Source organism: Anser brachyrhynchus, assembly GCF_964034855.1.
Source record: "Anser brachyrhynchus genome assembly, chromosome: 3".
NCBI lineage: Eukaryota > Metazoa > Chordata > Aves > Anseriformes > Anatidae > Anser > Anser brachyrhynchus.
Genome location: NC_137696.1, coordinates 68,587,271 through 68,614,623, shown reverse-complemented (window position 1 = coordinate 68,614,623; position 27,353 = coordinate 68,587,271). Strand labels below are relative to the sequence as shown.

The window sequence follows — 27,353 nt, the reverse complement described above, 5'->3', positions numbered from 1 at the left end:
CATTTCTGGACTGACGGCTCTGAGCCAGCGCAAGGCAAATTCATGACTCATTCCAGTACTGTTTCCAGGATATGATGAGCACTAATGACTTCACCTTCCTCGAAGCCTGTTAGAAGACCAGATGCACATCATTCCAAAGACTCTTCCCAACAGCATCCTTACACTGCTTTATTCAATGGGGGTGGAAAATTGGAGGGAAACTGCCAGGAGACAAGTCTGTCAGCATCCTCCCTCCACCTCCATCCCCCACCCCTCCCAGGGAGGACCTGGTTTCCAAGAAGGACTTGCAAGACCTTGCCAAAAGCACGCGCTGCTCACCTTGGAAATAGATGCCCGACTGGATTTGTAGGACCCTGGGAAGGCTTCTGGGGTCCAAAGAATGAATGAACTTCTCGAGGGTAGATGCCATGGTCCACCGCAAGGCAGCATGTGTGTCTGGCACCTAACAGCTGGGGAGAAGCTTTGGAGCGTTCAAGGCTTGCAGCCCGGCTTGTGCTGCACCCCGAGAGCTGCGGGGCTCTGAGGCGGGGAGGAGCAGCACAGGGAGGTACTTCTGCTTCCTCGCCTCGCTGGCCGCTTCCTCCCACGGCTGCAGACGAGCGGGGTGAGGAGGGGGGGATGCCGAGCATGGGTACCTGGCCCCACCAAGAGGTGCAGGCACCGCTATGGGGACCAAACTTTGGAGTCGTCAGGGGCATCTGCCATAAAACTCCATCTCAGTGGTTACTGATTTGGTGCCTGGAAATACTGACCCCCACAGAAAGAGGACATCCAGCATCTTCCCTGCATAAAGTGATGAAAAGACATCATATTTGGGTGGGTTTGTTTGTTTTGTTGGAGCATGGCAAAAAAACTTGGTGTTTGTTCTCTTCAAAACCACAAAGAACCTTTGAAGAGAAGAAATGAAACCATTTTGTTCTGATGCTTTTTGCTCCATTAAGTATTGTAGCTGGATTTGAGATGCAAAAAGGGTGTACAAATAACTTTGACATGTAAATGGACGTTAAAGCACAATGCTGCTATGCAAAATGGCCAAGGTGTTTTAATGTCATCAGTGAATTGTGGGGATTTGAATTTGAGATGCTGCAACTGGGAATGAATTTTTAGAGGCTCCTGCCCAGTACCTTGTGCAAGTCTGACTGCACTGAGGGCAACACCCCAGCATTGGTCTCAGACCTGTTCGGAGCTTTATTGAGAGCTGTTACTGCTGCAGCACTCCTCAGAACATCCAGACTATGTAGCAAATAAGGGGTAGAATCAGATCACCAGGAAAGCTGAAATGCCTGATTTCATGCTCCCTCACACCACTCTTGCACTGCGCTGAGGTGTCAGAGAAAGCAGGAAGCATGATGTTATGACAAAATGGAAAGCCAATAGCTTATTTAAAAAAAAAATCTCTGTAGCTGCATTTCATCTATATGTAATAATTCACAGGAGACAATATAAGCTTCCTCATATTTAAAAAAAAAAAAACACACAAAATGCTTAAAGTGGGTGCTCAGGTTTTTGAGGTGCATGGCTGTGGCATTTGAAGAGTTTGTTAACTTGGTCTTAACAATTGTTGCTGCAGAGCATGTGAAAGAGGGTTTAGAAGCAGGGAGGCTGCAGGTGCAGAGCTCACTGTCACCAGTTGTTAACACTGCAGGTGCTGCAGGCAAGATGAGTAACAGAGCTTTGGGTCTAGGAGGTACAGCTGTTAGTAAAAACCAAGCTAGAAAGCTAGAGAATATGCACAGCCAACCACTCATCCACTTGTAACATACAGGAGTCCTCCCCCTCCCTCCCAACAATACACATGAAATTAATCAAACAGCACTGATCTGGGGAAATTACACACATTCTCAGTGGCAATCAAAAGGCTGACGATGAAAAGCTGATTTTTGCAGGGTCCAGAGCACCGAAATATGTGAGTAGTTTCAGTTATTTAGGTGGGACTACTTTATAAGATTAAAAATTGTGTGTAATTCTAATGACTCGAAGCCAATTTTCTTAAGGTATCTGCTCTCAAGATTCTCAGGGATTGTGTCTGTCCCAGAATCTGGGCTTTACCTGTCCACATTGTTTTGGTCTATACATAAAAAGACCCTAGGGCCATTTTTACTGTTCCTGAATACACTTGTATTTGGCTCTTCATTTTGCTAAGACTGCCAAGAACACCACCACAAAAAAAAAAAAAAAACAAAAAAAAAACATTTAACATGGACTGCAAACACATAAAAATTAATAACTGGCTTTGAAACCAGTTGGTGCTAACAAAGCAAGTGTAAAAACAGGAATGGATTTCGTGCAAGACAAACCAGCACAAGAAGAGTTGTAGTCTGCCAAACCCAGCAGCCCAACAGCTGCAAGGCCACTGCAGGTCCATGTCCCCAGGGCCAACCAGCTGTATGTGTCCCCAGCAGCTCCATAGACACACACACAAACACACACACACACACACAGAGCACATCTATACATGAATACACCACCGGCCACAGAGGTAAAGACAGAAACCACAGCACTCACACAAGCCCTAACGGCCTCGTCCTGGTCCCCTCTCCGTCTGATCTGGCTGATGGTGCATCAGTGGGAAATACTGACATACACTTGCAGTGCAGGAGCTGGGCTGGTCACTGGCCTTAGACCCTTGGTCTCCCAGCTGCTGGCAGTAGGGCAGGCGAGCAGCCCTGGAGGCTGCAGCCCTGGAGGCCACAACCCCATGCCAGCAGCTGGCCCAGGTCCCCTTATGAATGAGACCTAACCCCGAAGCATAGCCCCCTCGGTTGGTGAGGTGCCCTCAAGAGCTTTTTCCCTTATCTCCTCCTGTGACGCCCTGAGGGGGTCTGGGCAGGACCTCTTTTCTCTGATGGGTTATTTGGGTTCCCGGCTGCTCGGTGCCTCTCTGTTTCCTTCTGTGGGCAGCTGGACTGATGGCTTTCTTTCTCTGGGCCCTCAGAGGACTAATGGCTCTCCTGTAATGTGAGTGGAAATACCCTGAGCAGGGCACCTCTGGGGTTCCCCCACCTGCCTTAACTCATCTCTGCTCCTTTGTGTGCACAGAAACCAGCTCTTTGTCCTGCAGCATAAAAAAAATAACGGGAGGTGCCATGTATATACTTTGTTCTGAAACTGCAATCCAAATCAGGAGTACTACCTACCACTCATGTGTCATCAGAGGAATCTTGATTTCTGACGGCAATTTCTGACAGCACCTAGAGTGGTAAAGGATCTGTTCTCCCTAATGCTCTGTGGGATCTTTTTCCAGTCTGCTGTGCAATGCACAGTGCAGAGAAAAATCATTTGCCATCTCCAAAACATTCTTCATCCCAGAATGGAAGATTACCACATCATCATGGGCTGCTCTTAAAAAGGAATCATTTTGGGCAGGTTATCATGTAGAAGATTAAATACTCAGGCATATCTTAACTTGGAAAATTTTATTCTGCTTCATCCAAGTCTCAATACTGAAGATAAAAACAAGTTGGAGAAAAATACAGGTAAAATGCACTGAGTGGAGACAAAATCTGGGCCCATTTTTCCCATAGAAAGAACTGAGTCATAAACTTCTCCTTACCACATCTCCATCTCTGAGTTATTGCATTCTACAGAAAGAGCTTATAGGGACCTCCATGTTACCTGTATACTCTGGGAATCTGTAGGTAGCATTTGGTTTGGCCACTCCATCCTCGCAATTCCCCAGTGGGATATTCTTCCAGCATGCTGATGAACACTCATTTGTTTTACTTCTTGGTTTCCAGGAAGTCAATGCAATGTTTGAAGTTTCTGAATAAAATCATTTCTGAATCCGTGAAGGTGTTTTTTTCTGTTTGGTTGGTTTTTTTTGTGTGTTTTTTTTTTGTTTGTTTGTTTGTTTTGTTTGTTTTAAGCTCAGACCAATCTCCTGATAAATGCAGCCATTAGTTGAGCTGGTTGAAGGGAATCTCTAAAATGATCCAGTAACTATGAAACCAGGCATTATGTCCACAGGAAGATATGCCCCACTTACTGAGTTTATAAACACAAGGGAAATGTATTTGCAATTTGAGTTGGCAGGGCTATAATTCCAAAGAGGAGGATGCTTTAGGGAAACTGGGAACACCCAAGACCTGGAGCGCAGATGTGCGTGAGAGCTATATTGACTGGTTATGCTATATTTTGAATCAAACTCAAGGTACTGCAGAAAGTTCAGTATGCTTACGTATTTATTCCAGTGCAAGGTAGAAACTCCACCTGTCTTTAAAAATAAAGTCAGACTAAACTGTAGGGAATTCTCCCTGACACAGGTGCATTGGGCTGTGAAATAATCTCCCAAGAGAACAAATGCACACTTGGGACATCTAGGCCTCAACTAAATACAGGACTAAAAGACACCATTAGGAACTGTTCTGATAAACACAGGGAAACAAGCCATCTATTCCTATAGATGAGGATCAAGCTGCAGTGTTATCCTTCGTTTACAGGAATCTGCTGGCTCGATAGCTAAGTGGGGTGAACAGTAATACACTGAAACTGCTCCAGAGGCAAACCCAGCATGAAAAGAAGCCACAGAGACTTCAGGAGCTGGCTTCTTCCTCCCCCCTGTCAGCAGCAGTTCTGGTAGGACCATTCAAGTTCCCTGCAGCCACCCCTAAGAAGCACCTGACTCTCAGCAGACAGCCAGGTCTTTTCGATGGCCCTTGTGACATACACTGGTGGTCTCAGTAGCTTCTTCATCACCTTACCTCATCTTACACAAAAAATCCAGCCCCTACAGTAGTGTCCCTGGATTTGTCCCGGACAGAAAGGAACTAAATTCGCTGAAAATCTAACTGCCAATGGAGCATTACAATGTGATCATTGTGTACATTTTTTTTTTTACTTCTGTATGCATAGATTGATGGGCCAGTAAAACCAAAATGATTGTAAATGAAACATTGAAGTCTTCCTTCCAAAGAAACACAGCTCTGATAGGCTAACATTTATGTAACATACTCCCACATCTGCAACAATTTCTTCTAATTTCACTTTAAAATGTAAAGCACTCATTGCATGGCATATTTCAATGACCAAAGATACATATACATACATCTTTTAACACTCCCACTTCCACGTACAGTCTCTGCACAAAGTCTCCATAGGATGAATCAGTTTGGGTAGAAGACTTTAATTCTTCAGACAAAGGCATAGCAAGATCCTGCTGAAATTTGAAATAAAGATCTGTGTTAAAAAGCAAGGATGATTAACTACAGAAACGTATAGTATTTCACTATCAGTCGAAGCACATAGATAAAAATAAAATCTGCCCTTCTACAGATATTATCTTGCTCCGCTCCAAGCTGTTGGACTTGGTACAAAAATGACTGGGTGAAAAATCCTAACGCCTTCACAAAGCAGGCAGTCACCCCAATGAATTGAAATGGCTCCTGGCTTTAAAATCCTGGAACATTTTAATGCACTGTGATTGTATTGTGAACTTTCCTTTATGTTTTCAGGAACTACACTTTGGGTTCTTTGACATTTCTTTGCAGCTCGGCAGAGAGATCTTAGACGTGTTCTTCATATGAAATTTAAATGGCTTAGCAGGTGTGAACAAAAGCCTGTTAGTAAAAGCTCCTGAGCCCAGAGGGTTGTTTGCCAATGTTTGACTCCAGTGAACAGCCTATTGAAGAACCGGGATCCCTCAGTGCTTTTAAAAGTACTGAAGCACATGTACACACATTACATTTTGAAAAACAGTAAGTTCTTGGCTGACTGTTTTTATGGACTGAACAATAATAACCTGTGGGTATTTTCTGCATTTTATTGAGCGATTCTGTACCTACTGGAGCCAGAAAGGTCTCTCCATTGATTTTAATACGGGTTAGCACAAATTCTTAATAAGGAAGAGTTATGGCTTTCAGTTGGTTGTGGCTTCCCATAGAAACACCTTGCTGATAATACTATTTTAAGTTACAGTTTTGCAAAGAATATTGACATCCATTTTTTCAAAGTTTCTTCAACAAAGAGTAATTGTTTTGTACACATCCATGAACTATAGGAAATATATCTCTCTCTCCATCTGTAGGTAAGTGTTTTTAGCACCATGGTCTTACTATGTTAAACGTTCTAGCACTACGCATGAATTTGACACTCAAAACCCTGAAAGGTTCAAGTGCTACATAGGCAGGCAGCACTACAAATGTACTGTACAACCACACAAAGAAGGATGTGATCCAAGATTTGTAACCTCTGCACTTCTGTGGACTCAAAATCTAAAGCCAAACATTCTCCCATTGACAGGCAGGTATTAATTAATGCTACCTTCCTTTATACAAATGTTAAGAGGGTTAATTTGTAAGTGTTCATAAATTACACTGAAGATAAAGTAGACTGCAGATGTTTAGTACAATAGGAGTTCCAATACAAAGAGGAACCTGTCAAAATGGATAATGTTTACACAAAATGGGCCATACAGGTGACTTCCAATTAGTGTTACCACTTTTTAGTTAACAATGCAGCATGTAAGCTCCGTATTCCCATGGGAATATTCATATGTCTATACAGGGCATCACAATGTAAAAAACTATTAAAAAAACTGATCATCAGTATCCCAATAATCCTAAAGCAAATATTTAGCATTTTTGGCCTCTATCTTCCATTTTCTCTCCCTCTTATAACTAAAAAACAAAGAAAAGAATGAATAAAAGCACAAAAGACAAAGCCTAGGTAAAAAAAAAATATTAAAGCCACATATCTTTGCAGATTTCACTAAATATCTGTTTTCTGTGGATTGCTGGTTCAGGGAGGGGGAGGGCAGAAGAGAAAGGAAGGGAGGGATCTAAAAAAGAAAGACATTATTTTTAGGGAAAAGTACAGGTCCATTAAAGATTTACTTTGGGAGGAAAAATTACTTGAGATATCTTCAAATTACAAAAAGTGTTTTGAAACATGTTTGGCTTATCTTCAATGTATTTTTGACAGCTGGAGACATATTGGAGAAATTTTTTGCATTAATTTTAAATATCACTCTCTCCCTTTGTGATTCCTTCAGTGGGGTATGCTGTAATTTATTTTTAAAGAGGCAACATAGGTTTCTAGATGCCATTAAAGGAATCCAAAATAATTTTTTGCACCCTGCCACTGTTCAAAGAAAAGGACACTGCATTCATTTAAATATATTTGTGAAAGATTGATTCCCCCAATGGAATTTACACATCTACTTTCACTAATTATTCCTGAAGTTTCACCTATCAACTGACAATTTTCTACAGACGGGAAGCAAAACAGTTTGACTCTTCCTGACAGCAAAGAGCTTAGCAGAACTAGAATGAAAACTGGCATCTCACACTCCTTACCTCTCTAATGTCTACATTACAGGAAGAAAGAGCGCTAACAACCCCTTTTTATGTGAGCGTTGGAACCCAGAGTTTAGTCTACACAGTCAGGAAAAGAAAACAGAAAAACATGTATTTTAATAATGGTTACCTAGAATTTTTTTGTCATCCTTAATATTTATCTTAAATGACATTCTTGTTGTCTGACTTTCAAATTAATGATAAAGTGGTGGCACTGAATATGTTCGCCTGTTTTTATTGGAACTGAAATATCAGCTGCCATTCTAAAACGTTACAAAAACAAGCATCTCCCCCTATTCCCCCCCCCCCCCCCTTTTTTTTTCTTTACCATTAATAGGAACTTTCTTAGAGAAGGTACACAGAAAGACACAGTCTGTCAAGCACACGATGTTATTGGCCTGATTTTGGAAACAGCTTTGGAAAGTTGGAGAACAATCTTAATTGCAATTACTTCCGCTCTGTTTATGATGTTGAGTCTAAAAGCAAATTGTTTCTGCAGCAAAACTGGGTGTTCATCAAAGAATCAAGGCTGCATATAAAATGCAGTTAACACTTGCCAACATATCAGTTAAATTGATTCTGATTTCCTACTGTTTTCAAGGCATTGATATTACCCTGCTGCAAGGCATTTTGGCTATCAATATTTTACAATAGGAAAGCTTAGTTGCATTTGCTGCTTAACTAGTCTGCACCAATGGCCTTGTTCCAGGTGAACCTTGCTCTTTCTTAAGAAGCTGTCCAAAGGTTTCATTAATTGGTGGACGTATTTCACTTTGTTGTGTCATGTTTTTGTTGTTGTTGTTGCTGTTTGTCTTTTGAAATATATAGGAGAATGGAACATAGATGAAGGCATTTGAAAAAGTCCAAGGAAGCTGTGGGTGAACTAAGATCTGTAATAAAGAAAGTCTAAAGGGTGATTTTATTGGAAGAGGCAGCCAGACTCCCAGGCTGGCACCTGCCAGAGTTTCAGCCCATGGGAGAAGAGAGGACCCAGGGAGTTTTCCGTCTGCCCTCACTGCTCCTCAACCCTGGGGACAGCAGGGCTGGAGACCAGGACATGCCTTTATTTTCTTAAAGACACAGACACAACTAGTGTCGTATTGTGTTGTTTGTATCATTTTGTTGTTGTTTTTTACTTACCAGTTACAAAGAATTCTGGTTTCAGGTATGGGTTATAGTGCAATTAAATAGATAATGTTTTTTAAAGGAATAGAGAATAAGGTACACCATCTGGACATTAAAATAATAATAAAAAAAATGGGTCCAACGTAAGCTACATTTGTTCATTTGCTTCACATTAAGCAGAGCACTCCCCTTTTCCTCTTACAGATCTATTTTTCCCATCCCAAGAACAGAGTGTTTTCTTCTCCACTGTGCCTGGTACCATTAACATAAACAGAGCCATCACCAAAAGCACCTTAATGTCCTCAGGGATGGCATACACCCCATCCTCTACCTCACACAAGAGGGAAACACACTATTTTTAATGGCTGCTGGCCAGTTTTTCCAGTGCTACCTAATCCTTCACCGTCTTTGTGTCACACACTACAATAAACAGGGAGATCACTAACAGCGCACAGAACACTTTTCCACTGTGAAAAGCTAAGCTTTTAGAGCTGGAAAAAAAATGCATTTCCTTTTTGAATTGGTCACTGAGCCTGTCTTTCTAGTCATGGAGGAGGAAAGAGTACAGGGACTCTTCTCCAAATTAACCTGTAAAAAGACTGCCTTTTTTTTTTTTTTTCTTCAAGAATGCATAGGTAGTATTTATTCTAACTTTTCTAGAAGAATTTCTCCAACTTCTCTCATGTTTTAGCACTTTCCTATTAAAATACTCAGTCCGGAAGCTTCACCATGTTTTCTTACCTGTCTTGTCTGCCTTTCCAACACTAAACGAATCTCATTACTTCTCATCTAGAGTGGTAGCTTACCGAGTAGCATACACTGCATCCATTTCCAGGCAGCCTTGCAATATGGAACATATGCTACAATCCAGCCAAGGCCCTTTTACTTCATACTTCTCCACAAATTTCACTTAAGTTATCTAAGATTTCAAACAGTCTGTAAGGAAATGTCCTGGGGCTCTCACTTTGGACTTTAAGTCTTTCTGCCAGCCTTTCATCTTGTTTTCAGTTTGTTGCATATACATTTCTTTGACATCCAAGAGCATTTGTGACCCTTGGGCATCTCCTTCAATGTGTTCCGAGCACATGTTCTCCTGGGTGAAACATACAGCACAGCAGTTGGACCCATCTCCTTACTTCTCCTCACCATAATGCTAGAGACGCCAAGCCAGGGGGTGCTGAGAGCCTGTAGGGCAATACAGCATCCTGGACCTTCTGGTGCTGACCACATTGCGAGCTCTAACAAACAGCCGGCATAAGCAGATAGATAGATTCATTTTGAAAAATGAAAGACTACAGCTCCCTTCACATCTCTCTGAGGAATGTATTTATAAATGTTCTTATAGCATTATGTCAACAAATTAATTCAAACAGACTTCCTGTGGCTAGAGGATGAAATCTGAAATCTGGAAAGCTATCATCTACACCAAAGTCCATCTTACGAACAACATATTTTACTCATTTCTTTTTCTGCATTCTGTTCTCTGCTCACCTACAAAATCTACCAACACAGTACGGCCATAGACAAGCTGGTCAAGGAAAATCTAATATATAATATAAGAAAAAGTACTTAAAAAGGCAGAAAAGAAGGCATCCAATCCAAACACTCAAACTCTTTGTGGAAGAGAGAATAAAATAAAATCAATGCAAGCAGAGTTACAGCAAAAGCCAGGCCAAAGGTTGAACAAATACACCTGAGAAAATTTGCTGATTCTTTTTTTTAACACAGATTTGAGGATTCTGTACAGCTTCCTGAAACTAGCAGGTAATCAGATCCCCTTGTTCATCCAAGCCTGCCCTACCATAGGCACTCATCAGTATGTCACACCCTGGGGTCATCCTCTCTCCTTGCTCGGACAGTAGTGAAAAGAGCAATCAACTTAAGAGACACTTGCAAGGGAGGGTGCCTCACCTCATTTTGGACAGTTGTGGTCTTCCCAGACCACTGCATTTCTGAATTCTGTCCAAGGACTCTGTTTTTTAACTCAGCACTATGGCAAAAAGATAAGAGCACACCTCTCCTCTCCCATGTGAACACCAGCTAAAGTAACGTTACTGGAAGCTGAGTGTGTGGAAATTGACTTTTACCACAATCCCTTCACTGGTTAATGTTTATTTCAAATTCACATAACTTCAGCACATCATTGCACATTTCAGCCACTGCCACGAGAGAAAATTTGACTGTACAATGCTGACCAGAGTGCGTGGGGCCAGATATTCATATTTCCCGTCCCTTAACCTAGGATCTTTAATCAATTTAACCAACCCCTCCCATACATTTCTGGGTTAATTGTTTTCTTCAAATCAAACAAACCTAAGCACATCACTAACCAAACCTTTTCCTGTGCAGCTTCACATTGCTTTTAAGGCCCACAGGCCATTAAAGATTTGGAAAAGAGTAGGCTTTTCCACTGCCTCTCTACTCAAACAGCACTCAAAGGAACAAAAGAGCAGTTGCAGTTGTCCCACTTTGTAATTAAGTTCTTGTTATCGTGCTTAACACACTCACCAGACTCTAAATGACAAACAGCAAGAAGCGTGCTTTCAGAGGTGCCAAATGATCTTGCCTAATATAAGAGCATGGAGGTGTTTTACGTCCAGCTATTTACTGTTAATTTGAAACTACTTGAAATCTTTTCTGCTGAAAAATTGAAATGCATTGTGGAGGGAATGCTATGTCCCATCCCTGGCTGCTTAGCTTTGGCTTGTGTTAAGAGGTAAATATAAAGAAAGAGCAGAAGAGGAAAAAACATCAGAGAAAACAAAAACCGGAGAAACAAAACTAAGCAAACTAAAGTATATTTTCAAATAGGCAGTATCCAGTTACTGGATCCTAGTCATGTACTAAAACCCCTGAAGGAAGAGCAAAACCAACTAGGTATGGGAAGTTATACGTAGAGTCTAGTTTGAACAACACAAAGTCTTGAAAAGAGATGAGTATCTGTCCTCCTCCTCCTTAAATGTTTGTGTGGCTTTGACAATTACAAAATAGACACCTCCTTGGAAAACTCACAGTAAAGAGCAAGTGCAGCACATCATGATACTGAGATGAGTCTTCGCATGACCAAGTAGGTGTTACTTAAAGACCTAATAGTGAAGATACAGAAAACACAGGATTGTATGTCTATATTATCAAGTAATTGTCAGGTTTTATTCTTTTCCCAGGGCCATCTGCTTCTTCAGTTTTTACTTTGGTGTGCTGGACTGTAAACACAGATAAACAACTTGCAGGGGCATGTGGCCCTCCTGCACTCAAATTTTGCTATTTTCCCCAGACACTAAGTGGTGTAGGACTCTGAAGCTATTTCATTTATGAAACTGGCTTCTGTTTCCAAGACACTCAGAATTCCTCTCATCTTTGAAACCTTCCTTTACAGTGAGTGGCTCCCCTGAGGCCATAGTCAAGCAGCTGTCTCTCAGCAAGCTCTCCCCAAATGCTTCCCCTCTCACCCACAGTTTCTAATTCTGTTTTTCTCAGTATAAATTTTCTTTTTCAAAGAAAGGAAAAACAAAACCAAGCTATAATTACATTAAGAATTGAGAATCGGAAACATGCCTGAGAAGTCACATTTGGGTCTTGATTAAGAGGGGAGAAGGGGATGAGAAATCATGTGCTTGAGCTATAACTTACTGTCAAATTTACTTTACTTCTCATCTGTTGCTTGCCCTCAAAACTAAGATAAGAAATATCTGAATAATAATGCTCAGCTTCACAAAAATGTTCTCTTCTTTTTCTTGATCTATGATGACAACAATGGTATCACAAAAATTGCACCTTGTGGGCTTTAAGGCACTCATCTGTCTGAGTCCAGACACCAAACGGAGGTTATTGGTAACAAAATGAGGTGTGTAAAATAATCTCCAAGCCTTTTGCCTTTACTAAGCCTGGTTTGGGGGAAATTTTTTTCTTTAATGACATGTACTCCTTCCTATTTCTCCTTTCTTGAATGAGATGCTCACATGAACTGCCCATTTCTTTTCTTGCTATTGTCCCTTACTCAATGTCTTTCATCCTCAGTGGCCTGAGCCATTTGTTCAACCTTGCTTGATTATAGGCACAACACAGACTCAACATCTGAAACTTTTTCACTGACTGGGGAGTTCTTTTTTTTCTTTCTTTCTTTTTTTTTTTTTTCTTTCTGTCTTCCATCTATTTCATAAGTAGTCTTCTGGGGAAGCCCCCGTTTGGTCTAGATTTTTATACTCTCCATCCTGCCTATACTTACATCTGAAACAAGTACTTCATATGCTGTTGCTCAAATAACCGGAGAACAAGATTCCTATCCTCGTGTAGATCCCAGACAGTTCACTGTTTTTTCTCTATCTCTTGCACAAAGATTAAAAAACTCTTACGAAAAACGATTATTCCTGGGGCCTCTGCCCATTGCAGTTCCTCCCTGAATGCACTAAGGAATCTATCATATCTGTACATGCTCCCTTTATTCCATACACCAACAGCTTACTTGTATTCAAGGACAGAGACTGCTATAGCCTCTGACTCTGACTACTTAAAGGTCTAACATCCTATAAAGGGTCTACATTAAGCAAGGCTATTATTTGAAGTAAACAAGTACCTGAAAGGAAGGCATGCTGAAATAGAAACAAAGCCTGCACTTCTTCCCTCTTTTCATTTTTTTTTTTTTAAAGAAAATTTTAAAAGCCTTTGCCACAGACAAAACCACACAGCTATTTTCTCACAGCTGTAATTACAGCTCACTGTCACACTACCTGAACCAGCTCATCTTGCTGGAGGAGAAATATTAGATGAACCTATACTATCCCTGGTGCTTTTATGCTCCATTTTTATCCTCATCCCTGAAGTTGTCTGACCTGTGGGAAGTACTGCTCAAACACTGCCGTATTTCTTAATGCAAGGTAAGCTGGAAACCTTGATCATTTCCAAAGATGAAACTAAGCAGCAACCTATTTAACAGTTTAAACTGCATCAAGTGAAGCTTCAATGATACAATTTTGTGCAACAGAAAAGATTGCAGCACTGCCACAGCTTCCTAAGTCTATGATTTCTACCTAACTCAAAATGAATGCATACACCCCTTCAGCAGGTGGTTTCAAGCGTTTTCAGTAAATAGAGGCAATTTTGTGTTTCTATTCTGTATCATCAGCAAGTTTCATAACAACTTCATCCTGAAACTGGGGAAAAAGGCTAGAGCACCAGATTCTGTCCTACAGAGTCCTGTCCTGTTCAGAGTGTTGGTCCGGATGGGCTATCTATTTATTGTGCCTGATCATGGGTACAGCCAATGGATCAGAAATGCTAATGAAACATGACTAGTAAGGCTTACGTCCTTGACTGTAAATGAACTGGGATTTCACCTATTGGGACTGAAGTCCACAAGCACAATTTCTAGCACAACAAACATCTTTCAAAACTTTTCTGAAACTTCTCATAGTTTGTCTTTATGTCCGCTACAGAAAACAACTCGATCTGGTTAACTCGGGAGAGAAATTCTAAAAATACTATAATCTCCAGTTTCATGTTTGCTGTTGGAGCGCAAAAAGGCAGTAACGTTCCTCAAAATTTCGGGACTCAGCTGAATACTGTGTCATTTCAGTTACTGTTAGACAAGTTAGACAAGCAATCAGATACAGAAAAGAAAGACCAGAGTTTTCCACCGTGAAATGGAAAGAGCTCACATTGCTTTGCACCTGGCAGAAAAATATGCACATCTTATCACAATCTGGAGGTACCGTGTTTTGCCAGATGACATTTCGTGCTGATTACCAAAAAAGCTCCAGAATACTCTAAAGCTTGGAAAAAAAAAAAAAAGAAAAAAAAAGTTTGGTTCCAGGTTCAGAAGAGGTGTTTCATTGCTGTTCCTTTAATGTAGGTTTTACATTTACATTTACATTTACATTTACATTTTTTAATGTAGGTTTATTATTATTTTTTTTTCTGTTTACTTTGTGGGTTTGTGAATCTCTGAACATATGGGGTTTTCAAATTTATCTTGATATAATTCGTGAAGTCAGAACTATTTTCTGATCCAGATGGAAGCTAGAAAGGGTTACAAAAGTCTATTGAAATCAAGCTTTTGCATCTCAACAAGGCACAAAACCACCTGTTCTTTGCTGGCCAAGCCACAGTTAATAACCATTATTACTAGGTAAGCATCCTTTTGCGCTTGTCATCATACATATCAATCTCTGCATAAATTAGGAATCTAAACCCCAGAGCAGGGAAATAACTAATTTCTGAGAAAAGCTGGGCAAACTAACGCGTATGCCTGTCAACCACCACCATTTTACATTATTCTTTTACTTCAGTTTGAAGAAAAAACATCCAGCAAGCTTAATATAATTCAGAAACACTCCTATATTGTAAGAACCACTAATTTTGTTCTAATTGAGCCTTTAGTTAAATAATAATAGTAATAAAGAAAAGGTTTTGCTGCGTTTACCTGAGGGGAAACTTACAGGACTAAACCTCTGCATATTCTGAAAGTCAACCTCAGTATATAGAAGCTGGCGCAAACAATTATTCAAGTCGAAAAGGTAAAGACAGAAGTGAATATTCACAGATATCCTTGACTATCCTGGCTCTGCTGAGGTTACAAGACCTTTGTCTGTTTAACAAAGGAAGAGCACCAGCAATAAACCACCACAAAAGCTCCTTTGTGAGATTAGGATCACTTAACTCAATTCAGACCTCTACGTGACACAGGAAAGTACAGCAGAAAATGAGTTACTTTTCTTTTCAGTACAGAGCAGGGCACTATAAAAGCAGCTTTTACATTTATTTCAAGATCTCAGGGTTTCTTCTGACACAGCAGCAGAATGAAGCTTTAAAAAGGCCCTTTATATAGTCATTTGTCAGTCCAGGTGGCCTGGCCATGCAATGAGTCTGCAACATTTTTTCTCAGGCTGCCCCTTTCTTGTCCTTTAACATTTCAATTCACTTTGGAGGCTCAATGACATAGCACTTGCTTACCATTGCTTTCGTCGTTGGCTTTATTAGACCTTAGATTTTGGAAATTGTTAACCCGTTTGAAATAGCAGACTCCAGCAGTAGCTTTTACTATATTTTTCTATGAAATATTATGTTTCTTAATGTAGTATCTTGGGCAAGGCAAAGACTTACCATAAACAAAATAATTCTATGACCCAAGTGACCTCTTGAATGAAATAAATTGCAGTAACTGCTTGTATACACTGAGCATACTAGCTTCAAACTTATGCCTGTGACAGTTATCCAGAAAGGCACAATCCCTTTCAACACTGTATTTTCTTGATGACAGCATTTACCCAGAAAGTAGGAAATATAAATGCTAGGATCTCATCAACCAGCTGGAGACCGATCTTTCAGTACCTTGATAAACGCTCAGCAACTGGGTCCCTTCACAACTGCTTCTGCTGGAGCAGTTCACTATGAACAGGAAAGGCAGATTCAGAAGGCTAAAAAAGTAAAAAAATCTCTCTCATGCTGATGTTCAGTAGCTTTTGTTTTAGCTGACGTCAGTCTCCACAACAGGAATATCACTGTTTTAGACACATCCATGTATTTAAGGTGCTTGAGGCCTGATAAGCTCCTTCAGTGTTGGATGCTACAATCTGCTTATTTAGGGAAAATCCAAATAATTTGAACACATCCCTAAGCTATGTCTTTGGTTACTGTTCTAAAGAAAATGAACCAAAGCCATAGAAGTGGCAATCAGCACTTCTTCCACTAGCAACTATGGAGACTAGGACACTCATGTCATTATTTCTCAGTTTTACAGCAAAGAATACCTGCTTGCACAGAATAATCATGTTTTTGGCAACTTGTACACTCTTTTTTTCTTCTCATTGTGACGTTAGATCTCATTTAACCTTATTTCAAATTTGAATCACCTCTAATTCCTCCACAGATGAAGTCTTTTGTACCTCTTCTTTCTACTCTGACTTGATGCCCATTTGCTCACTGCTTACTGCTTATATTCATCTTGTCTTCATTTCATGCAGCTGAGGAAAGCAGAGTCTAAGTGCCTCACAGGATGTAGCCACTTGGCCATATCTGTGCTAAAACTTTGGCAAGAGCGGAGCCAACAGCAAGATTTTGATCAGTCTTGAAACCTGTGGGTTGCTCTATGGCAAAAGCTGCTGACACACTGTCATACTGCTGCTGGTGGCTTTCACAGAATCATGGAATGTCTTGGGTTGGAAGGGACCTTAAAGACCATCCGGTTCCAACCCCCTGCCGTGGGCAGGGACACCTCCTACTTCAAGACCAGGTTGCCCAAAGCCCCATCCAGCCTGGCCTTGAACACCTCCAGGCCATTGTGCAAGAAAAGAAAATGTCTTCTTCTAAGATCTGGAAGAGGTGGTTATGTAAGCAATACAGATGGGGGCACTGAAAAAAAAAAAAGTGAGAAGCAGAAAATTTCTTTAAACATTTCTCTACAACTTATAATTTTAGAAGGTTAATTCCACGTGCCTGAAGAAAGAAAGAAACTTAATGCACTTGTTTTCATACATGTGATATGGAGTGTTTTTAAATATTCCCTGAAATTCTGAAGTGAAAAATAATACAATTTTCTTTTAAGATCTTCCTTATACAAATGTATCAGTCTATGGGCAAAAATTACTCCTCAACAAGGACAGTGAGAAGTTGTCAGAATAGGAAATAATATAAAATAATCTTTAAATAAAAGTTTAATTCACTCTTACTTTACAGAATATTTATAAGCACCTTATCATTTTACTGTCAGTTCTAAAAAAGACCAAAAAGAGACTGGAATGATTTTAGTTGGCAAAATATAGGAAACCTTGCGAACAAATAGATACAAGCTAAGCAAAAGCACAGTAATATTTTGTACACCACAACTATAATCAGAATCTGGCATTGGTTTATTCAAATTTTGCTTTCTTGGAAGCAAAGCTTACATGTTCGTAAACATCAAAATAAACATTGCTTAATTTTACAATTTGCTAAACAAATACTTTTCACCCCAAAGGGCAAGTGTAGAGCCATCTATTTGCCTGGCAGTTCTCCTGTTGATCTGTGCTTCAATATCTTTCAAACAATCAAGTCCCTTAAAATTCTAATGGTGCTTAAAAACTTCTTCCAATGCTGTGCAAGTCATAGGCAAGGCCATTTTGATTTGTACCCTTCCTTATATTGTTTTTGATCAGTATTTAACTAATGCAAATGTGAAAAACTATACATTTTCAGCAAAATGTTCTGATTTTGGTCCTCCAGTAAAAGACCTTCTGTAACTGTTTACATGGATTTGAATCACAAGCATGTACACAACAAAACCACTATACCAATGTTTCTTGGTCTATGCATAAAAAGTATGTCTTCTACTTACACTAAAACATACAAAAAAATAAACTACAAAAATTGTTTACAGTTGATTTCAGCAAAAAAAAAAAAAACTTTCTTCAAGAAAAATGATTCTTCTTTTTTCAGCCATCAAAAAAGGAATGCGAGTAAACAATAAATACATGTGCTTTCTCCATATAGACATATTTACACTTGAGTCTTTGGCTTATGTTTAAGTTTCTTTATAAAGATCTTTATGTGATCCAGCCATCATTGCACATTAAAACAAAATAAGCCAGTTTTTTTTTTAAACTATATATAATATATATATGCAACACTTGAAACGTATAAAGAATGAATCTTACTATCAATCTGCACTGTTATTGTACTTTAACAATGTATCAAATGAAAAAAAAAAGGAAAATTAATACCATATAGGAAATATCGATACATGCAACAGATGGTCGCTCTACTGTAATTGAGAGACGGCTGCATATACAAACACTGGAAAGTCCTAATTTGCGCAAATCTCTTCTGACTCTGGTTTTCATTAAATAGTATTTATGTGGCACTAAATGTTGATACTGTATACAAGCATAGAAACAGATTGAGATCTTTTATTAAGATACACAACTTCATAAGAAAAATACTTTGCATTTAAAATTTAACCCCCCCTCCCCCTTCCCCTAAAATCTTTCTTCACAGGATCAAGAACTGTTGTCAAAACAGCTTATTGAGATTCATATATTTGGTGAACTTTGTCACATCCATTCCAACTAAGAGGATTCCAGGTACTCCAGTGCAATGTCGTAGCAGAAGCGATATTGCTCCTTTAAAGGGAAGAGACAAAATATCAGAAAAAAAGTTAAAATCAAGATTCTAAAGCCTTAAACAGCAGCAATATCTACAAACAAGAATACATTTTGCCAGCTACTGTGCAACTTTAACTTCAAGCTTGATATGCTTGGCTTTTTTTTTTTTTCCCCTCTATTACACAAGCATATTACCAGCTCTGATTTAAAAACTCACCCTAACCAACAAAGTGGAAAAAAACCCTGACCATGAAATGCAATGATTTGCTTCTCTGATTTTTTCAGCTTCTGAACTGGTTATCGGACATGAAAAGTTCTCATATCAGCCAGAGCATTCTTGCAGTGAAGCAGCTCAACTCTGATACACCATTTATATTTAAGTTAGCTGATATTTAGCAGGTAACTAGTGCCTGCTGCCTGGATGGCTGGGGAATATTGAACTATGACACCAAGCTCCCCTGGGCGCTCGCTCAGCCCACTTTTTCAGTAGTAATGATGTAAGGTACAGGAGATGAGAATGCACATTTAAAAGAGAAGTTAAAGCTCAGAAGTTCATCGTGCTTAGTGTTTCCCTTTAACAATCCCTCTGTTCAGAGCCAGAGTACTTGTGGAGAGAGAGGGGGAAGGAGAGAGGAGAAGGCAGCAAGAAGAAAAACCAAGGAAATAAATTCAATCCGTATTGTCCTCACAACAAAACAAACCTGCTTTTGTGATTTATTTATGTTTGCAAAAGTAAGCCAGTGTGATCCATTAGCAGGAAGTGGTGGGGATATCTTAAAGGTTTTATTGTGCTGCTCTTTTTTGTTATCTGATCATGCTGCTGAATGTAGGGCACATGACAATGTTGTATATTGGTTTTCCTGGTTTGTTTTCTAACTAACGACTCAACAGCTGCTGCTGTTCAAGAGTTCTGAATAAAAACCCACACAGCACAGAAACACGTAACTACGGAAATTCAGTACCTGCAGATGAAAGCTACAGTGGAATTCAGGACTATTTTAAAACTAAATATAAGTTTTCAGATCATTTATCAGAAACATACACAATCTACCTTGGCCTCTCTTTACAGTGACACAAGTAATTTTCCATGTGATCAAACCTGTTTTCCTCACAGCAGTGAACTGAAATCCAGGCATCAATTCAATGTGTTGTGTCTGAGAAGTCTATAGCACGGCAGATTGTAAAGTATTTGCAGCTAAACCAGCAATACCTAGACCAATGCTATTGCTGCTGCAATATGTTCTAGCTGTTAATATGTTAACCGTTTTTTAATTTATGCAGTAGCAATGGATGGAAGTGATACACAATAATTAAGCAAATTGTGCCACGGAAGCTACTTGATACTAAACAAACACTGACACCTGGAAAAAGGGCAGTGTGGGAAAATGCAGCTACAGCCATTTTGCTCAATATGCAAGTTCACGAGGTCAGAAGCAATTTTCAGGATGCATAAACTGCAAAACATTTTTAATTTCAATTGGCATCCCTGAATTTCATGCTGTAGGCAGCCATCTGGCTGAAAAGTGACACTGGCTGCTGGCAGTGTGAGAGTCAAATGGCAGAAGCACCAAAACACTGTCTAACCTGCTTTCACATTCATCTACAAGGAAGAAAAAAAAATCCACTTGGGAGAATGAAGGAATTTTTTAAGCACTTTCCATGATGTTCAGTTTTGGTGACTCAAGTGATGACATGGACAGACATGCTGTATGCGTACACATTCATCAGAATAGTGAAGGTTGTTTTGAGTTCTGGCAATGTACATAGAAATATTTTTTCATCTTGTGGTTTTGCTAATTCAGGCTTCTATTGTTTATGTACTAATTTCCAAACACAAGATCCAATAGTCTTTGATTTTAAAGTTGAGGTATCATTTTGACTACTATAAATCTGAGTAACAAACATTACCATTATTCAGTATAGCTTCCAAAACAGCAGTTGTTATTAAGAAGTAAAACATGACAGTCTCCATTACAGCTGATTCGTACCAAGAAGAAATATTTTGCTCTGTGAAATTTCAGGGTCGTTTGTGTGAGCACAACATGCCACAACTTCTCTTCAAATAGACCAGGTTATTTTGAGAGATTAAGTTCACACTGTTAAATGAAAACGTTTTTTGTGAAAATAAGAGTACCACTAAAAGATGAGTAGCATAAATGCTTAGCCTGGCCTCTCATGGTGCTGACTAGTGTGTACATAACAACAAATTTCCAACACAAGATGTAACGTTTCCCAACCTTATGCTCATGCTAAGAATCAGACCAGCCTCCGCTCAATATATACTACAATGGGAGACCAAAATCCAGGTCCCTTTCTTCTTTTAGCTGAAGTCCCACAAAGGTTGCTCTGTTTTATGGACACTGGACTGAGAGCACAGCCCACACAATAAGACAGCCTCCAGCTCCCCGGCCATTTGCAGTAACCCTGATGGACTTGTGCTTACCGGAGTTTCTACCATGTTGGGTTTACTGTTCCTCAAAGTCTTCACAGCATGGAAGACATCAACCACATTCTGCCTTTTTACCATCTCAACCACAATGCCGATGGCACAGAACATCCCACTCCGGCCACCACCGTTTCTGTATGCAAGGAGAAGAGATGATTAAATGTCACTAGGGCATAACAGAGCATCCAATACAAACTTCTGTTCTTTCGCTCGGTAAGCATGAGCAACTCCCACAAGGAGACTAGGTTTTAGCAATCACTTTTGCAGCTCCAGTGGGTTTGGTCTCAGACACTTGGTGTTTCTGATCTTGCTCTCAATAACTTGAATTCTGCCCTTGCAGCCCACCATGCCACCCAGCTTATAGCCCAGTTTAAAGAGACATTAGAAATTAAAAACCAAGCTCAATGACAAGTACAATGTTTTCCATTTACTTCTGGAAGGAGACTCATTTAAATTATCTTAGAGTATGAGGGTTATCTAGCCAGAGTAATGCCAAGGCATCATTGATTTGGTATCTTGTTGACCTTTGGGGGCACTTCTAAACTATTTTAATCTTCACTTCAAAGAAATTCAGGTATGTGCTTTTCCTTGTTAAGTTTAAATTAGCCACAAAGTTCCATGTATACTGAGGAGGGGCAGGCAGAAAGGGGCTACAAGGTAATTCTGAACATATACACAGAAGCCTTTTTTTAAAAAAAGGAGAAATGTATAATGCAATTTTTAAGATTTAAACTCTATATTTAAATATCTAGGAAATATAAATATAGATACAAATATAAGTACAAATGTAAATATAAAGGAAAGAGATTGATCATCCTCAGCTGACGGAGAAAAAGACACTGCCCTTTTAAAACCACCAAACCGTTTCCTTTTTTTAGATGAAATTTTACTGGTAATACATTTAATGAACTGAGCACTCTTTTTAGAATATTAGACTACTCAGATAAGTAGCCAGTGGTCATTTATCAACAGTATTTTTAGGATCATGTTACAGAACTTTTATCACATTTCTTATATCCATACCTTTCAGTCTAAACACCTCAAAATATAGTAGGCAATAAAAAAAAAAAAGGCAATACAAGATATGCAAGAGGTACACAAAAAATAATTTGGCATTTGGCACTCAGCATAAAATACTTCCTTACCGCAAAAACTCAAACTGTACAGAAGTTAATCTGTAAATATTTTCCACTTGAAAAACTTGCTATTATGTACAGAGGAGACGATACACAGTATCACTGTAGTATCATATCTAAAATACTCATAATCACTGTACGTTGACCCGATACAAACCTGAAAGTTGACCAACGGCTGGCCTAGAGTACCAGTGATATATTTTATTTTTCTTTTATTTTTAAGCAAAAAGGACACAAGAATAAGCACACAAGAATATGGCCTTTAGAGTATCGGTTGAATTTAAAACATGAACCAATTTAAAAGCACTTATCTGAAGAGTAGCAACTGACTTTCTCAAAATTACTCACAGGCAATGAATGATGGTCCGGCCTTCCCCTTCTTCGCATTCCTCTTGCCATTTTTCAACCTGGAGGATTAACTTTAAGAAGGATCTCTTGGAAGCTGGTACATCTCTGTGAGAAGCCCATCCCAAATACTGGAACTGTTGCACCATCAGATAGCCCTCTTGCGGCTGAGGGAAATCAAAGAGGTTTAGTTCAATAGGGCACGCTTACATTTTGGTTTAGAAAACCAAAATATAAAACTAATATGATACCTAAGTGTTTATACTGTGGACAGATTACAACATGTATACATTGCATGATAGGTCTTCAGTTAATTCATACTCCTTGGGCTCAACAAAGATTTAAAAAAAAAGGGGAGAAAAGGTTAAAAAAGTAACTATATTGAAGATAACTTCAAGTTTATCAATCAGTATTGCAACCTATCCTGACTAAATGTCCAAATTCCCTAGATTCTGCCTGTCAAGAAGTTTCACTCTTAGCACCAGTAATGAACAAAAAACATTTGTTAAATTTTGAGACCTACAGAAACGAAGAGGCATACCTTTGGCTCAGTTTTAAACTTTCCCATGCATGAACGGACCCCATTAGAAATAAACAAGTAATATTGGTACGCAAATATGACCTTTTTCCTTGAATTACGTCTTCCCTTTTTGCCACACTATTATAATCATTGCTGTTAGTCTCTGAGCCTTCCATGTGTTAGATGCTACACGGGAAGAGTTTTGAACAGAATTAAGATGACAAGAAAGGCCTCAATTATTGGAAAAATAAATAGTCTGCTCAGTTTCTTGGAGCCAAGGCAGGTGAAAAGGAATATGAATGTGGATTTTGGAAACGGAAGAATAGTGCAAAGAGAATAGGAAGAACAGAGCACCCCAGAAAGCTGTGCCGCCATTCAGAGGGACCGTGACAGGCTGAAGGGTTGGGCTGAGAGGTACCTCATGAAGTTCAACAAGGGCAGGTGCAGGGACCTGCACCTAGGGAGGAATAACCCCAAGCACCAGTACAGGCTGGGGGCTGACCTGCTGGAGCACAGCTCTGCAGAGAAGGACCTGGGGGTCCTGGTGGACAGAAGGCTGACCACGAGTCAGCAATGTGCCACTGTGGCCAAGAAGGCCAGCAGTATCCTGGGGTGCATGAGGACAGCCTGAGAGAACTGGGCCTGTTTAGCCTGGAAAAGAGAAGACTGAGGGGAGACCTCATAAATGTATAAATATCTGAGGGGAGGGTGCTGAGAGGATGAAGTTGGTCTCTCTTCAGATGTGCTCAGCGAGAGGATGAGAGGCATTGGCACAAACTGAAGCACAGCAGGTTCCGGCTGAATATGAGGGGGCACTTCTTTGCTGTGAGGATGACAGAGCACTGACACGGGTTGCCCATAGAGGCTGTGGAGTCTCCTTCTCTGGAGATATTGAAAACCCGCCTGGATGCCATCCTGCGCAATGTGCCTAGGTGATCCTGCTCAGCAGGGGGTTGGACTAGATGATCTTCAGAGGGCCCTTCCAACCCTGGCCATTCTGTGATATTTAGAAATAAGATGTAAAGGCAAAATGCACAGGAAATGAAGAGAAGTAGAGGAGTAGAAAATCAAACCACAGTAAAAAAGAAATGGAAAAAGTGAAAATAAGAAATGCCCCCCCCCCCCCCCCAAAGGAAATCTCAGCATACAACAAAAAATTGCTGTAGTGTAATATTTACCAGTGTGCCCCACACCTCTGCTTCCTGTAGTTTCCAAACAGTGTACGAAGAGCTGAAAATGTTTTTCTTAACTCTGAATATAAGCAAAATAAAGGGTTTGGATAAAATACTAACCACATGCAAACTGATCTCTGTACTTGGAAAAAACCAGTGTGACCAAAATGATGATGAAAAATAATTCTTTATATATACAGTAATCTGTGCCTTGCTCACAGCTATTCTTCTACAGCCAACATGTCTTCACTAAGGGCAGATCATGCCTGACAAATCTGGTGGACTTCTATGATGGTGTTACAGCATTGGTGGATAGGGGAAGAGCAACTGACATCATCTACCTGGACTTGAGCAAAGCATTTGACACTGTCTTGCACAATATCCTTGTCTCTAAATTGGAGAGACGTGGATTTGATGGATGGACCACTTAGTGGGTAAGGAATCTGCTGGATGGTGACACTCAAAGAGTATCAGTCAATGGTCCAACGTCCAAGTGGAGATCAGTGAAAAGTGGTGTTCCTCAGGAGTCGGTATTTGGACTGATGTGGTTTAACATCTTTGTCGGTGACATGGACAGTGGAATTGAGTGCACCCTCAGCAATTTTGCTAATGCCACCAAGCCAAGCTGTGTGGTGCAGTCAACACACTGGAGGGAAGGGATGCCATCCAGAAGGACCTGGACAGGCTTGAGAAGTGGGCCTGTGTGAACCTCATGAGGTTCAACAAGGCCAAGTGCAAGGTCCTGCACCTGGGTTGGGGAAATCCCAAGCACAAATACAGGCTGGGCAGAGGATGGATTGAGAGCAGCCCTGAGGAGAAGGGATGTGGTCCTTCAAGGACGTGGTCAAGCATCACTCATTTGTGGGAAGTAGAGAGTAATTTATTTCCTCTGCACTTCCGCACAGCCTATACTTGTTTTTTTTTTTTTCCCTTTCCCCCTCACTTTTCCCCTTTCCCTTTTTTCCCTTTAGTTAAATCGTTTAATTAATAATAACATTTCCTTAATAATTATTTTTTCATTTTAACTAAATTAACCTTATCTCAACCTGTGAGTTGCTCTTTCCTTCACTTCTTCCCTTCCTCTTCTAAGGAGGGGGAGTGAGAGAGCGGTTGTGGTGGAGTTCAGCTGCCTAGCACAGTAAAAACCACCACAGGTGGTCACTATCTAATATTAGATGGTGGCCTGCTCACTATTAGATAAAAGATAAGAAGTATTAATGGTAAGTTAACTAGGCACTGCTGGTTAACTGCATAGACAACGGCATCACGTGCATCTGTAACTCTTTACCTGTATGCAACATTAGTAAGTAATTTATAGAGGTGAGCTAGAGGAGGATACACTGTGGCAAACAGGGCTAGAGAAGATGCTGTGACAGTGTGAAACAATTTGGGACAGCAAAAAGGCACGATGGTGCAATGCATGAAAGAACTGACGAGAAACCAAGACTGGCATTGGTACTGAAGTCAAGAAAAGGTGACAAATTTAGGTCAAAGCACAGTGGTGCAAAGTCCTTTAGAGGAACTTTCAGAGTCTTTTCACACCTCACTTTGTAGGGTGTGTGGTTCTTGTACCTCAAACTGAGAAGGCGATGGTTATATAACCACCCTGAGTGCTGCATTTTCTGATCCAGGACTGAAAAGGTCGTATAAAATTTATGAACTAAATGCCTGTCGCTATATGTTTCTTATGTGGATACCTCTTTCACTGCACATCAAACAAACAGAATCCTTCTCATACTTCTACTCATCAGGAAGAACATTATAGAACAACTATCACTTACCGTCCTCTCTGCTTAATGTGCAGCTGTAGAAAAGTCCTGGAAGCTAGCATTAGATTGTGATGCTTGATTCTTTTCTGGATGATGTCTTAAGAACATTAATATTTGACTAATATTCAAAATTAAAAACCATAAGAGCCCAGAGTGCTAACGACAATTACATATTGTTATGATAATACTTACTCTTGTTAGATTGCATATCCTGAAAATTCGGTTTATTACATCACAGTCCATTGAACAGGACATGCATTCCACTTGGATGGGACCGTACCGCAGAATCCCTTCTTCGGGCCAGTATTGTGGGCAGCCCTGTGCCAGAGCAAAATGGGTACAGTTAAATGTTTAGTTACAATATGAACATTGTCTTGCTCCACTGCAGACATCGCACCTAGTTTTTACCAGTATTAATTAGTTGCTGTAAAGCAGAGCCACAGAATACCTGTAAAATAACTGCACTGCTCTACATTTTGATCATGTAATGGATCCAGAGCAATCAAAGTACATGACAGTGTATGGAAAACTCAAGCCCCAAACTAACCTGTGCTAAGTCGACCTCATTTAACATCACAAGAGAAGTACAGCCGTAGTCATACACTAATCTCCAGAAATCTTTCACAGTGTTTGGTAAAGGATGTTGCGTGACAATGAAAGCTGCTGGCTGCCTGTAGCTCTGCAAAGGCAAATGATTTTATTAGCATTGGTAGAGGAAGTACTTCATAACTTCCACTCAAACTCTGCAACAGAAATAAAGTATAAATAGAACAAAGCTGTGACATCAATTACAGCAGATTTCACTGAAGCTGATGTTAAAAATAACATTGCTGCCTCTAGTAAGAACAAAGAGGCTGCTCTGCTCAGGTCTGCTATCTCCTGTTATGGGCCATGTCTTCCTGCAGTTCAGATGTGCAGATGGAACTGAAGGGGCTCTGCCAGGCTGTGCTGAGCTGAAGCTTGGTCCATGCCACTCCAGGAACTGTGCCATGGAAACCCGGCAGAAAACTTGCTCTCTATTTTGCAGAGATGGTCGCAGAGGACTCAGGTCACCCTGTTCACACCAGGCCACATGAGAGCTCGGAAGCTGACCTGGAGACTAAGCTCAGCCCCGAGTCCTGTTTCAGTGCCACAACCATAGATCACCTACTTTTTTCTTACATGTTTCAGAGTCCTTATTGTTCACTAAGGAGTTTGCCCCAAGAATATCTCAAGCAAACTTTCACAGAAGAACTCCCCAAAGCAGCAGCAAACTAAAACCTTTTAATTCCTCTGCAAGAAAACTCTTCACATTTTATTTTCCATAGACAGCACTGCTAGTTTGAAAGAACACTCCAGCAACAAGAGCCAGAGAGGAATGAAGCAGAGCATTGCCTTACAGTGTACTAGGACTCAATGCCCAGCTGGTGGCAACTTTTACTGGACTTCAGTACTGACCTTCAGAGTTACTGGGGCTAATTTCCACCAGAAAGCAG

The 27,353-nt window shown here is 40.2% G+C and overlaps 2 protein-coding genes and 1 long non-coding RNA gene across 16 annotated transcripts in view; 1 reads left to right on the top strand and 2 right to left on the bottom strand.

Annotated features, from left to right (window-relative positions):
• The window catches only part of THEMIS (thymocyte selection associated), a 97,576-nt gene extending 89,978 nt beyond the window's left edge, over positions 1 to 7,598 (bottom strand). For 4 of the 7 annotated variants that reach the window (XM_080586825.1, XM_080586822.1, XM_080586823.1 and 1 more), the window contains exon 1: positions 319 to 6,627. In XM_080586825.1, the coding sequence (XP_080442951.1) occupies positions 319 to 409 (91 nt within the window). In that variant the 5' untranslated portion in view covers positions 410 to 6,627. Of the gene's footprint in view, positions 1 to 318 lie in introns of all 7 variants that reach the window. The other 3 variants (XM_080586819.1, XM_080586821.1, XM_080586820.1) reach the window with 3 other exon arrangements.
• Positions 7,599 to 7,663: 65 nt separating this feature from the next.
• Positions 7,664 to 17,822, top strand: LOC308192858. The gene is made up of 2 exons (XR_013949170.1): positions 7,664 to 14,265; positions 14,311 to 17,822. It is a non-coding gene; the product is annotated as an uncharacterized lncRNA (long non-coding RNA).
• A 458-nt stretch (positions 17,823 to 18,280) lies between these two features.
• Positions 18,281 to 27,353, bottom strand: part of PTPRK (protein tyrosine phosphatase receptor type K) — a 421,389-nt gene continuing 412,316 nt past the window's right edge. For all 8 annotated transcript variants that reach the window (XM_080586782.1, XM_080586784.1, XM_080586779.1 and 5 more), the window contains 5 exons: positions 26,426 to 26,557; positions 26,071 to 26,196; positions 22,421 to 22,584; positions 20,934 to 21,069; positions 18,281 to 18,508 (listed from right to left, as the gene is read on the bottom strand). In XM_080586782.1, the coding sequence (XP_080442908.1) occupies positions 18,455 to 18,508; positions 20,934 to 21,069; positions 22,421 to 22,584; positions 26,071 to 26,196; positions 26,426 to 26,557 (612 nt within the window). In that variant the 3' untranslated portion in view covers positions 18,281 to 18,454. The remainder of the gene's footprint in view (positions 18,509 to 20,933; positions 21,070 to 22,420; positions 22,585 to 26,070; positions 26,197 to 26,425; positions 26,558 to 27,353) is intronic.